We start from the raw sequence: 14,144 nt of genomic DNA, 5'->3' as shown, positions 1-14,144 counted from the left end.
GGACAAGCACAGGCAAGAAGCAAGAGCAAGGTTTAGCAGATGTAGGTATAGGTATAGGTATGGGTATGTAATGGTTGGTGGTGTTGTGTGAGCAAGTAGGAGGCAAAAGGGTAGGAAGAGAGAAGTGAAGGGATCTCTGTAAGCCAAGGCACGGGACTGATAAGACTATATAAAAGCTCGTCAAGATGGCCCAACGTCGTGCTGAATAATGACGAGAGAGTCGTTTTGTGCAGAGGCAGAGAGAGGTAAGTCAGGAATCTCCAGGCGAGCTGACAGAGCTGGCCCAGTGGTATTTAATAATGGCCATGTATTTGTGATGGTACCTCGACTCTAGTGCAGCGCTGCGTGCCTTGTGGGATCTTGCGTCAACGAGGTACCACGTACCATGTACTGTATATCCGGTTACGGGAGATGCCACTAGAAAACATCACGATGGAGCCGGGGGTGGGTGGCGTGGCTGTAGTGTACAGGGTCGGCAGCGGCATTATGTCCGAGGACGCGACAGAGGCTAGCAGCGCGCCCTAGGCCTATAGGGGCAGCGCATCGCCCGTCCGGGGGCTAGCCGCCAGCGCCCTGGGCTGACCGTCCACGCTGCGAAGGCGTGGGCTTACAGGGCACTGACGGAGCGCTAGGCGGGCTAGTGTTGCGAGCGCTACAGCGCAGCGAGTGGACCGTGGAATGGCGCCCAGCAATGCGCTGCTGTACGCTCGGCAGGTACCTCCACGGGCAGCGGTAGCTGATAGCGGGCAGCGCTGGCCGTCCTAGCGCCCACGAGTAGAGCGCGGGTGCATATGTACACGCACGTTTGCGCGTGGCCGGGCGTAAAGCCATGTATCGCGGGCCACACGAGTTACCTCACTCGGTGCCGGCAATGGCCAGAATTGCATGATGGCATACGTAGGTTAGTTTTCTGTCATCAGGCCGTTTGCCGCGGTCCTTTGCCATGCAGCGGATTGGACTTTTTTTTCTTTCCTTTGGTCCATCACACAGAGTTGCGGCTAAGGCGCACGACTTCATTCCCTACGGGCCCCAGAGAAAGAAGGACTCAATGACGAAATGCTGCGGTAGCGAGGAGGAGACTTGAGAGCGAGGTGATGGCGAGAGAGATAACGAGATGATGAGAGCAGGAGGAGAGGCGTCAACATGCCAGGGGAAAGTTGATTCCCTTTTTGTCTGTTTGTGTCCTTTACTTGTACATTCACATTCACATAATCCCCCCGTGTACTGTACATCCTGTCATTACTACACTGGAGTCGTAGCGGGATGGGAATACGGCGTATCGAATCGAATCCTGGCGGGCCAAGGCGTTTGTACATGGACGCTAGGCCTGTGCCCAGATTCTACTGCTGCGAGTCCGCGCAACGTATATTTATACGAAATAGCCAGGGTTGTCCCGTCTGGACAGTCGTTGCCTCGAAAGCCCAGCGTCGCCCAGAAAAGTCCGCGCCGAGCGGACGGACTTGAGGTTGGGCCAGATGCCCGGTGGGCGCTGCGTATTGTGCGGAACACCGCAGGATATCGGGCCAAGAGTTGATTCTTTGTCCCGTTCATTCTCTCCTATAGTCAATTGATAGATCGGTAGCAGTGGCTGTACAAGACTTGTGTATTCTTCATTCAGCATGAGTAATGCCCAGTAGAAATGAGTGGATATACATGGCATCAAGCTGTCTAGTCAATGGCCCTTGTCGAGCTTGTTTGCCCAAATTCTTTTCCTGATCTTCGTCCTTCTCCATCGAGCAATATCAACAAGTACAATTTTTGCAAGGGTACTTGAAACTCAAAAGGGAATGCAAACGAGCGGCAGAACGCCCCTTCGGCTCATTGCCGAGCTGCACGCTGAAAGATTATACTACATACCTACCATATACGTCGCGATTGTTTTCCTAATCTGGGCAGCAAGATTACGGAGGATTAAGTAAAAATGATGGGGGGAGGGGCCTGCTCGGATAAGCACAGAACGAACGAAATGAGAAGAGAAAGCTGTTGCTGCTGTAGTGAGTGATGCAAAAAACATGTGCATTGCTTGTTGCTCGCTCGCTTCGTTCACAAGCAGAAAGAGAAAGGACCCTTACGTCAATCGTTCTCATTAGACTAGTCTACCTATTTCCAATTGCTTGCTAAATATTCCTAAACATTACTACTCATTGGGGAATCCCCCGCTTGGGAGATGAACAGCTGGGCCAGCGCCTTGCCTCATCTGGGACGCTTTCGCGGTTTTGCGCTTCCGGGCGATAATGCCCTGACAAGAAGTAAGAGAACCAACAAGACTGAGCACTGGCGGGATGAACAACCGCTGATTAATGGCATCGGCTCCCTGACTCAAACTACTGCTCCAAACTGCCATTACGGACAGTTGCACGCAAAAAAAAGGACCATCAGCTTGGCAGTGGTGTTAGCGCTTCACTTTTTACCGCTTTTGTCCAAGGGGTCGCCCAGGTCCTCGACGTGTGATTGGGCAGAGGCCGCTAATTTGGCAGCAACATCTTTGGACATTTGCGGTTTCTGGGCAATGGCATTTGCTTTGCCCATTGATTCCAAGCCCTATGATTGACGGCAGTTTTTGCTTGCGTGCTTTTGTTATTTCTCAGGGTTCAATGTTGCTTTTGTTTTTTTGCCCAATGCCCCGTTTTACTCTTTTTCCCGTGGGTTCTCGCCCTGGATATCTTGCTCAGCTCAGCATCTTGCAGATGCTCTCTCCATGAAGAGCAGGTATCGACATTGTTTTAATTGTTTAATTGATTAATGTTGTATTTTTAATCTATTAATCTTTTTTGCTCTGCTTGCCAAGCAACGTCCAATTGCTCGTCAATCCGGGGTCAATCAAGCCAGGGCGAAGGCGCCAAATGGGGCGCAGAGAGATGATGTTGAAAAAGAGTTCAGGTGGAAGGCCACGATAGAGGCACATGTGGCCTCCCGCATTGGGTATACAGGTACTTTGTAGTCCCTTCGCAATAGACTTCAATGTTGCTACAAGCCTCACTCAGCCCACCGTATAATATTGTACAAGTATGCAAAAAGACATCTGTCACCACGCCCGTTTTGCACAAGTATCTGCAATTTGACTTCCATCATCAACACCGTCATCACCGCAAACCCACCGCCAGTTGGTGCCTTGCAAGAGCTCGCCGGACTGGGCCTCGCCTAAGCGCCGGCGCTTTAGCATCATGCCAGGCGCTCCTTCGTGTGGTGTCGTGTCGTGCTAACAGCGGCTCCCAATGAGATAAGCTGATGTACGGGCGATGCTGGTGGTAGCCGCAGAGCTACGAGTATGTGGTTGGTAGAAGCAGCAGCAGCAGGGTCTTTGATATCATTGAACAATACAAGCACAGGTAGAACGTCCAGCAGGTTTCCCCGCTCAACGTCGACCTTTGCCCGACCATGATAGCCATGATAGCGCCCTTTTTCCGTTCCAGTTCCGTTGGGAGGTACATCCAAATAAACACCAAACGTGGCCCCTCTTTTTGTTTTTATTTTGTTTTTCTCTAAAAGCCATGCTGCTGGCGTGCGGTGGCGGTAACTGGCGCAAAAGTCTCTTGCACCCGCCTGCTTGACGTCTGGGCCAAAAGTCTATCTGGCAGAGGCATGCAGGTCCAGTAGCCCGCCGAGCTACCTGCGGCGCCGCTGGTGGTGCATTCCAGCCGACGTACCGCCCGGGTACCCGCTACTGGCGAGGTGGGCGTCGGGGCTTGAGGCTTGAGGCACAGAGGCAGTGGCTAAACGCTGGCTGCTAGCTCTTACAGGTCGATACGCTCTACTGTCTTCTCTCGCTCGTCTTATTCTCTCTTCTCCCATTCGCGTGTCTCGCCCATCTAGTCATGTGTTTGCCTGCAGCGAATTGGAAGCTGTCTTTCTTCTTTCTCTAGTATTAGGCCTATCTTGCCATCGTTTTAGGCACTGCCGAAAGTCAGAAATTGCTACTGGTAGGTAGATATCTGTGCTGGGCAGCACGTCTCCCACTACGCTCTGCTTGTGACGTACAAATCTCGACATGACGGTCCAATCTCTCTCCATCGCTTACGCCGAAGGAGTCGAATTATTCTCTTTCCTTCCAAGTCGTTTATTTTAGCTTCTGCCAATACCTACCGTCTGGAGCGAGGGCGAAACGCGAGCGATGCTATACCTAATCTGCGGGGAGCTCTCGTACGAGTTGCTGTCCATGTTTCTTAGCGGTGCAATTCCCCTCTTCTGCATGTCGGCAGATGGAATGGTAAGGTGTCTTGTTCTCATGAGGCTCTGGGTAGGCACTTGATAGGCGTTTCATTCGCCACAAATGATATGCTAGTCGTCTATCAATCTGGCGCCACTGCAACCTTGACGGCGTTTTGGCTTTTGCAGTTGATTGCTCTGGAACTTGACAGTATTTCCACTTTGAGCATCCAACTGTACGACACTGTATCTGCCGTTTCATGATGCACTGCAATTGGTCGACCATTACACGATCATTAGAAGTTGCTATGTAAGTATTCGACCCCACGCCTCTACTTGCAACCACCACTACTGTACAACAATCAACACTAACTCTCAAGCCGTTGTGCCAAGTCCCTGCATACCAAGTCTCGTTTTGCCCTCCAACAGAGGCACTGAGCGAGATGGCCTAGCAGGGAACCGGGATCCTGTTTAGACAGAGCCCGATGTATGCAAGGCACTTTGCTAGGAGCTCGCACTCGCTACAAAGCCCGACCGCCACGGAGTTGTGCTAGCCTCCGGCCTGGATGCCTAAATTCCTCTGAATCTTTGGCAATTATCGTTGACGGCTTCGCTGTGAGAACCGACGGACGGACCACGGAGCAACTGTTGTGGCTAGTAGGAGCAGCTGCTCTATGAAGGATGAGGATGAGCCACAATTGGTTACGATGCACAACCATCTCACTCGTCACCCCTATCACCAGGATCACTAGGTATGTATAGCCTACATGTGCTTAATTTCCAGGCTTTGAGAGCCCGGTGACTCAGGATAGAGTCGTACTCCGAGCACAGGGTGTCCGTTTTGCTTGCTTCGGCGCTCCTCTCCTTCCTGCTCATGCAGTCTCTTGGTCTGACGGCTGCATGAATGAACCTGGGCGCGAGCAAATCTGCGCAAGTCCGTCATGGCGCTCCATCCAGGGCATCTTGTCCGACGCCCGTTATAGCCGACTCCGATCGGATATCGTGCTGCCGGCATTTTAGCCCAATTAGAGGCCATCGTTGCATGTCACCGTGGGAGAGCGGACCGCAATTGCCGCCCATCGCGACAGCCGGGCTTAAGCTCGATGAGCAGGTGATTGTCTCTATTTTCCTGCCTTGTAATGATGTTGGTGTTGTGAACGACCTGTCTAAGCTGCCTTGTTCTGCCGCCTCGCTGACGGATTCCCTAAATGGAAGACATCCAAGAGCCACTCTGATAATCAAAGTTCAATGAAATGGAAAAGAAATACATCAGCCTCAAATCAGTCTTGTGCGATGATCAATAAAACTAATCATTGTTGCTACTAATCATCTACCCCATGCCTACCCCAGCTCGCCCAATTACGATATGATGTCATTGACGCTTCAGCTCAGTTCCTCGTATGAAACAACTTTCATGTTGACATTGATGGATCAAGCCTCATAAAGTTTCTTTAAGCGCGCGCGCGCCCAGAAGTCGCCAATTGCAAAAATAAGAAGAGCGCGTGGGGAAACAAAGATGAGAAGCATAATCGCTTAGTCTGTGGCCCGGATGGCATAATGGCTATATTGTGGCGTTTTTGGGAGCTACTACATGTAGGCACTTGTCGCGAACACCACTTACCATCTACATGTACTTTATATCGCATTCCAGAGCAAAAAAGGCAATGTTGACTATTCATCTCGCCTCGGTGCCGCCACGCGCCGTATAAATAGTATATAAAACCGGAGATTTTTGGAGGCAACAATGTCTGGCTCTAATTTACGGGTAACTGGTACGCAGAATAAAGCTTCTTCGCAGAGCTTGTTTGGGCTACCTAGTAATTTGTCCGTTGCATTCATTCCGCGTTCTCATCTTTTACGTCTCAGCTCAGCTCAAGTAATACGGCCTGCCGCAACTTAAATGGCGGAGTGAGTCATCGTGGGGACCTCGTTTACCGAAGAGGCTGCCAATGAGAAGGGCTGTTTTCGAATGGAATCTGCCTTTTGTCTTGATTTTGTGAATTACATGGCCAGTCAGAATAGATGCTTGGTCATGTTGTTAAGCCGCATTGTGACGATAGTTTTCTTCATGGCGGCTTAATTGTCAACGACGTAGTCTGGATAGTAGCGGCAGTTGAATTACGAGTAAGTTATGCACTTACATGATCAGATGATGGAGCCAAATGATCGACAATATGGACTCCATAACGAATATAACAGGGCTACAAGAAAAATAATTAAAATATAAATATAAAATTTCGTTAAATGATTCAATTCAACACAATCAACACGCCCCTACGCAAGAAAGCTCTCAAGATGGCGGAATCTTCCGGTAATTGATATCAACGGCAAGGCGGCTGAATTGGCTTTTTGGGGGGAGACAAGCAATACGGGGGGGAACTTGCAATGTGAGCTGTCTCTTTTGGCAGTGCAGATTTGATTGCCACAATTGTGGACATGTTCACCAGCCTTGGGCGAAGAGGATACTACGCTCATGCTTTTCTTTCCCCCCCTGTTGTTATGTCCAGCAATAACCGACTGTATACGTAGTATAACCAACTGTATATTCTCTTCTCCATCTTTGCATTCATGCCGTCATGCGCCAGCCACAATTGTTGCCCCCCCAAGCCACCATCGTCGTTGTCGTACGAGAACCCCTGGATCATTAAAGCCTATTCCTTTATTTTTGCTCATTTAATCTCTCATTTAATTGTTTCGCTCAATTAATTTAATTGAATGCTTGTTTCATTGGTGGTAGAAGACTGCAAGGATCAGGGCCTCGTGCTTCATCGGCGCGTGCAGTCGGCGCCGAAAGACGTGGAAACCAGAAAATAACCTCCGATTCCCGATTATGTAGTTTCATGTCATCTTTTGGGGGCCAGGCTAGCTCTCTTCCCTTTTTTTTTTGCGGGCTTTGTGCGGTAACAATTCCCTGTGGAGTCTCTCGATTCCGAGCCCGCTTACTCACCTCGGTAAGGAAATGCTTATAAGTGCTATGGAGCAAGAAACAAAGAAAAAAAAAAAGCAAACGGTAGTGAGACAAAGTACAGGAATATTCTCCGTTTAGCCCTTTTTTTTTTTTTTTTTTTGGTGCGAGAATGAGCGAATAGACGGGGCGGGTCACGCTCGCTCATACTTGTATAAGTGCGTGTGTGTTAATATGGAGTCCGCTGCCTCAGCTTGCTGTCTTGGCTTCTACATAAAGGGTTCGCAAAGGGATGATGACTCGCGTTGGTCAGGGTCTAGGCAAGTGGAAATCGTTCTAGAAAACCTTCTTTATTCATTCTTTTCTTCTCTGGTCTTGTGCTCCTTTTCGTCCCCCCCCTCCCCAGATCAGCAACTCCATTTGCTCAAAAGCGCGTTGCGTTGCAAGCATCCACGGATAGTACTCTTTCTACTTGTAGAAATATATCTACTTGTATACATGCACCCATGCCTGCCCAGGTATGTGATGGCGCCTGGGCATTATCCAAACAAGCTGCTTCAGTGTTACGGAGCCTCTACGGAATATGCCGCAACCCAAAACCCCAATGCTAATTCATGCTAAATGAGGCTGTTTTGTTTCCATTCTTACCCAATCCTCAGTGCTGCGTCCCGAGGCTAAGGGTGTTTATTAAACCAGCCAGAAATCCCCACACCAAGCATCCATTGTTTATGTGAACGCCGCGGAAGTGATTACCAATATCGAATAGCCGCGTCTAGGCCCTTTTTTACCTGTTTGCGACTTGTGAGCACTTCACTTTTCTTAGTCACCTCAAGTACCTATCAACTCTCAGCCTTCTTTGCTTACATATAGACATGTAATTAATTGAGACTACTACTCCCTAGGTAACAGCACTATGATCAGAATAGGAATTTGCTTGCAGTATGGGATATGCCCCCAGCAGTCCGCATTCCCAGCACCGTGGAATCAAATCACAGGGGGGAATAAAAGGCGCAAAATCGACATTGCATCTTCAATCCAATCGCATGTCGTCGGCTGGAGCTTGAGCTTGGTTATAGGCTGAAGCCCCCCCAAGTCTAAAGTCCCATGATGCTGAATCCCCGTTTATACATGTACAGTATGCCATGCAAGTGGGTTTTGCACCATGTTCCATGATTCACACTAAAAATGCACGCCCTCGTGCACGGGAGGCGAAAGAAACAAGAGAAACAAGAGCCAAGGCGACAACGGAGTCGATGCGCTTCGATCCATCGTTCTAGAAAGAATCGAAGGCAACCTGACCCTTAATTCTGCTTCCCCACAGCGGACGCTTATTCGGTACCTGCTCGGCTGAAGCCTCAAAGGTCGTTCAAAACTGCCCTCTGCGGAAAGGGCTTTGCTGCAGACTGATTCTGCGATTCCGCTAAGGCCGTCTTTGCCGCCCGCAAGAGACGTGCAGAAATGATATCATGGCGGCCATTGACAGGGCCCTCGCTTAGGTCGCCAGTTCAATCGGCAGTACAGTGTTGCTGCTGCTATTATTAATTTGAGCGCAGTTGAACCTGTACTTACCTGCAGGAGATTTGTTACAGAGCTCTCTGCATATGCGCGAATTCTGCTATTGACAACTCGTACGTTTGAGTACATAATAGTATCCTCTAGCAGCATTTCACATCTCCGAGCTCCCTGGCATCTATTGCTGTGCAGCCAGGAGTTATATGAGCTCGCGTGGGAGACACTGGACACAGAGCTCCATCCAAGCATGGCAGCCATGGGGATACATGGTCGATGCCTATTCTCCTATTACCGGCGCCGAGGATTTACGACTTCCGCGGGGGGAGTGAGAATTGGAAACAAAAGAAGCATGGAAGAAGACGCCAGGATGAGCGATACCCGCGCAAGGCTAGCCCGTTGCGAGATTTACAGGCTTTCTGATCAAGGGGGGGGCGTGTCTGTCTCACTCTCCCGATTTACAGTGCTTCTACATATTCGAAATAAATTAGAATAAAAAAAAAGAAACAAGAATAAAAATATCCATACTCACAACCCGATCGCAAGACTAGTCATTCGCCTCTGCAAACTTGGAGCTAAAAAGGGGGTTCGGGACACCCTCTCATCGACCCCTTGGGAACCTCGCGCTCAGGGCTTCTAGCCTCTCCGATGGGACGGGAGATCGGTCGCCGACCCGGGCAGGCAGTACGTACCTTGATGTTTGATGCAGAAGGGCTCTCTTTTTGCCGAGGGAAAGTACCACAACTGGACTAGTAACGTGAATTGGTTAGGACGAGACAGCCCAGTGTGAGAAGAGAAGAGAAGAGTCAAGCGTGCTTTCAATATTGAGAGTCAGAACGCAGACGGAAAGCTCCGGTGCTAGGCCCAAACAGAGCGAAAATGGGCTTTACAGACCTACGTCACCGAGCCTGACCTCGCGTTGGTAATCCTGTCATCTGGCTCTGCTTTTTCGAGGTTCCCGTTTTTTTTTCTTTCCATTCTCATGACCTCTTTTTGCGTTTCTCTGGGGTAATCGACTGGCATTCTAGATTGCGAGGCTAGGCAATCTTCCGGGTTGCATGAATCTTTCCTTGTAGGTATCTTTCTAAGCCTTGTGGGTGCGTAAGTTGATGTGTGGGCTGTCGTTCCCATTTGTTGGTTATTTCCGATTATCTGGAGTAACAAAATCAAGAAGAAAACAATAGAAGAGATACTGGTTGTAAATCATTGGGATGATGCGATTTCCTGGGGATGATGATATGGGTGATCGAATCAGAGTGAAGCCTTATATCCGAAAGGTCTCCATAGGCGTAAGGCAAGGCTTGAGGCGATCTGCCTGCGTGTAAGCCAAATCTATATCTAGGTATAGAGCTGGAATCATTGTTTCTGATGGAGTTGCTTTCAAAGAACTCTTTCATAATTCTCTGTTCCTCATTTGTCAAAAATCACAAATCACAACCCGCGCCAATTGGATATTTTCACCACTAACAAGAGCCATAAACAACTCTTCATATTCATCCTGCATCTTCTACACGCCCCCCCCCCCTCCACTCCCATTCACATCATGGAACTCTGATCGTCGATCGTGGCTCACATCGTCCCCCCCTTCCCACCCCTTCGGCCCCCTTGCTCTTCAACTCCGGCGCGGCTTCAAGTAGGGAGCGCTCCGTCCAACGGGTCGCCTTGCTTCTCGCTTCAGGCACAGGTAGCCACACACTCTTTTTTTTTCCTTCACAAGTCCGGCGTGGGGAGTGGAAAGCCTCGCGACTTCGAGCTTCCTCCGTCTCCACTATGCCGACAGGTTGCCGATTCTGCTCCCGATATTTTTTTTTTTAATTCGTTTTTTTCTTTAATTAGTTTCTTCACTACTCCACTTTGAGCTGATTCCTGTTGCAAGTACCGGAACTGAGCCGTTCTGGAAGTAAACGCTCGACGCTGACTGGCCAATTCGGCTTCCTAAGCGGAATCTCCGCGGAAACTTGCCAAATTGGCCTCGCGTGACATATCTGCGACTTTTTCCTCTGGCTCTGTGCCAGGAAGAGCAGCTCAGAGGAAAACCGTCCAATCAAACGCTGACATTGAGATCCCCCTTCTCCCTTGCTCCGATGGGGGGAGAGAGAGAACTTCCCTGAAGGAGGAAACGCCCGCGGCTTTACGCCCTTGATTCAGAAGAGCCAGCTCTCGTGAGCCTTTTTAATTGTTGATTTTTTCTATTTGCGTCCTTTTTTTTTTTTTCTTTTAGGGGGTGTCTGTCGCTTCTCATCTGCATTTAACAATTAAAAAAAAAAAAAAAAAAAAAAGACAAACCCCTCTCTCTCAGCTTCAGCTTCTCCTATCTCCGCGCTCTCTCAGCTTCTGTAACACGCCGTTTCGGCACCGACCACCGGCCGCATCGTACGCTGCATAAAGCAAAAGTTGATCAAGTGTGTTATTTTGGCCCTTTCCTGAGGCCTGGGTACGTACCGGCAATGGATTGGGCTGTCAGGGGTCTTCATGCAGGCAAAGACGCCACATTCTCTTCTTCTATTTCTGCTTCTTCTTCTCTGCCTCTTCTCTCATCGTGCGTTGCCGAGTTAGATGCGTTCTTCAGCCGACAGCCTTGCCGCCCGGTTTACAAATCCGAAACGTGGGTCTGATACGACTTTCGCGCCAAAAGGACCCCTTGCCACTTTTCAAGTGCCGTGTCCATTCCGGGCCTAGTGCCTTTTCTGCGTCTACAATACTCAAGTGGCTGTCGGTGGTGCCTTTGGGAGGAAGAAATGTTTGCTGTGACGACATGCGTGCATCCCCCCTCCTTTTCGTTCAGTATTGCAGCATCGTTTTGAATCGTTTCAGACAGACAAACCCTACATAAGCCAAGGCTTTTTTATCGCATCATAGGGGCGAATTTACTTGGTACAGCCAATTGCAATCATAAAAATGGGAGTGAGCAGTCGTTCTAATCTATAGCGGTGGATCTCCGAGCATTGGGCGCCTTGCCGACCCGAAACCTTGCCAGCTTCACGGGTCCCCACAGCGGCACCACCGACGCCCAGGGCTTATACTTGTAGGCCTAGATGGTTGGAGAAAGTTAATCTAGTGTGCATGCGCGACTCTCGTGGAGCGTGCAGAGACATCGTGGGATGCCCGAATAGGAAAGCGGTTGTCGGCAATGGCTCGGCAAAGGCACATCCTTCAGCTACGTCTGTAAGTCTGGACGACGGCCTGCTTGCATTTTGACGATAGCCACGGCTACCGGCAATGCTAACTGGCCATTGGTGACATCACCGTGCCTGTAACCGATACTGCGAGACCGGCAGATCAAAGTGAGGATGAGGAAAATCGTTCGATACGCGGGTAGTTGGAGATTCGGGCGTGTACATCAAAGTGTTCTCGAAGCTATTGATGCATGTAATATGGCCCGTTGGTCCACTATCTCGTAGTATTTTTTTTTTTTTTTTAAATTGTTTATTTTATTTGATCGATTATTTTTGCTTTGCCCGGCTGCTCTGATGGATCTCACATTACATACACGCCTCTGCTTGGAAGAATCTTTTCATGCGCGAGGCGTCAAAGGGACCGTTGAGAGGTTTTACGATACTGGTACTTGACGCCCGGTTTGGAGAGCCGCGGCTATGTCTACTTTGCTTACGCGTAAGTACATGAACTAGAATAAACAGATTAGGGTAGAATGGGAAAAGGACTACAGAAATCACGAAATCTCTTTTACACTTTTGCGATAATGGACACAGTTTCATATATTCAAGAATAAAAATTGGTCGAGACAACTTAGTGGGAGTCAAACTTTATGTATGACTGGAATCTGCGCCACACCCAACAAGGTCAATCGGACCGCGATTGCGACTACTCCGCAACCAACTATCAACAGGAGCTCTTTTCCAAGTCAAGGACGTAGTGCACGTATATGTGGCTGATGGCAGTATATATATCACGGACATGGCGCCTGCTTTCAACAACTCAAACCACATAATTGAAGCCTATCCTTCGATGCGCAAGCCAATGTGGGACAGAGTTGTCAAATACATCCCAACAAAAACTTACATTCAAGATCCACTGAGGAAAAGCAAACCACTTACGACTTTCTGACTGAGGACATCGAAGCAACATCAAAAACAAACGCCACGGGAGATTTGAGTCAGGGTGATGTCAGCGCATACCGCAATTTTGTAGGACCGACCAAACTATAATCGCAAATCTCTCGATAGCAAACCGAAAATCTCTCGTTTTCATCAAATATCTTTTTGAATGAGCATCAAAGGATCCTCCTGTCCACAGACTGCCCAAGTCTAAGCCGCAGTGGAGTGATATTTGAAGGTGATGCCATGCCTTGGCCGTAATCTGTGCGATTGAAAACTCCAGGCTCCAATCGCTTGGCTTCTTCAATGGCTTCGACCGTCGCCAGAGATGAGAAGTGCTCTCTGCGCGGTCCTTGAGGTAGAGTCCTATTCAAATGTTATTATAGCACTACCGAAACGAGGAGATGAGATACTCGCAATGCATTTCCAAGAACGCCGTGACAGATACTGGGCTTTTTTTTTTATCAACCCGTATTCCAGATGGCCTCTTGCGCGTTGGCTATGGCAGCATCAATTCGCCCCTGTATGTCAGGGAAATAAGGCCATATAGCTTTAAGGGAGACAACAAATCCAGGGGCCCCATGGCACCACTGCATTAAGAATGGATCGTCATCGCCAGCAGGTGCGACATTTCTGGGCCAGTTCCCATCGGTCTGGAGATCGAGCACGGCACAAAGCCTTCGAGAAGAGCGGCGCTCTCTGGGATATAGTGGCGCATCAGCCTCATGGAAGAGAGCGTGTGAGCCCTGCCTTCCCAAAATTCTGACCCATATTGATCCTGCTTCAAGTCTGATTTGGGGCCAAGCACAGTCGGCATGTTGGACAACGAGGCCTTGACATCGTTCTCGTCTTTGCTCAAGCAGGCTGTGAGTGCGTCCCGGGCCAATTTCTCGCTGCTGATTCCCACTCTGGTTGTAATCTTGACTTCGCCTCTGTCGCCTTCTAGATATTGCTTCGTCTAGTGCATAAGAGGGTGACCTACAACCTGGACATCTGGATAGAGGTCCGCCAGTCGAAAAAACAAGTAGGCAAGGCTAGTTGGGCCTCCCGTGTAGCCACCAAACATCTCGTGAACTTCATAAGTAGGCTGAGGAGGCATCGTATTAAGAACGTGCTCCAAAAAAGCTTTCATCAACTCCAAAGGTTCGTGCCCCAAGGACCGTAGTGGTTGGTAATTTGGTATGTGCTCCTGCGCTATGATTTCTGTGATCCAAGGTTTAGACCTGGTGCTGATCCCATATCCATGCGGTCAATGGAATGCTCAACAGCCGACTTTAAAGCTAGGGACAGCAGCGGTAGATTTGCTAGTCATACTTGTTAATCAGGGCGTATACCTGGAGGTGGACGTGGATTTATCGTGGTGGCCTGACTCTGCCGTGTGGCACTTGGACGGCCGCATCCTGGGACGGCGCCGCGCGATTTGGTTTCCTAGTCAGCTTGTGAACGCATATCTGCTGCTGGCCATTGGTGCGAGCCAGTTTGCAGGCGAGCATCTTAGCAAGCGGCTGGATGTCAGTGGTTGAAGTGGT

At 49.5% G+C, this 14,144-nt stretch overlaps 2 protein-coding genes across 2 annotated transcripts; one reads left to right on the top strand and one right to left on the bottom strand.

Annotated features, from left to right (window-relative positions):
* Positions 1 to 13,210: 13,210 nt before the first annotated feature.
* TrAtP1_008943 (uncharacterized protein) lies at positions 13,211 to 13,432 on the bottom strand (the record flags this gene model as incomplete). Its single annotated transcript, XM_014087125.2, has 1 exon — positions 13,211 to 13,432. The coding sequence occupies one exon, from the start codon at positions 13,430 to 13,432 to the stop codon at positions 13,211 to 13,213; it is 222 nt and encodes a 73-aa protein (XP_013942600.2).
* A 364-nt stretch (positions 13,433 to 13,796) lies between these two features.
* Positions 13,797 to 14,138, top strand: TrAtP1_008942 (uncharacterized protein; the record flags this gene model as incomplete). The annotated part of the gene is made up of 1 exon (XM_066114105.1): positions 13,797 to 14,138. The coding sequence occupies one exon, from the start codon at positions 13,797 to 13,799 to the stop codon at positions 14,136 to 14,138; it is 342 nt and encodes a 113-aa protein (XP_065970198.1).
* Between the last annotated feature and the right edge of the window lie 6 nt (positions 14,139 to 14,144).

This window comes from Trichoderma atroviride, chromosome 4 (genome assembly GCF_020647795.1).
Source record: "Trichoderma atroviride chromosome 4, complete sequence".
In the NCBI taxonomy this organism is placed as follows: Eukaryota; Fungi; Ascomycota; class Sordariomycetes; order Hypocreales; family Hypocreaceae; genus Trichoderma; species Trichoderma atroviride.
Note: the sequence above shows the minus strand (reverse complement) of the source record. Positions and strands in the feature narration are given on the sequence as shown.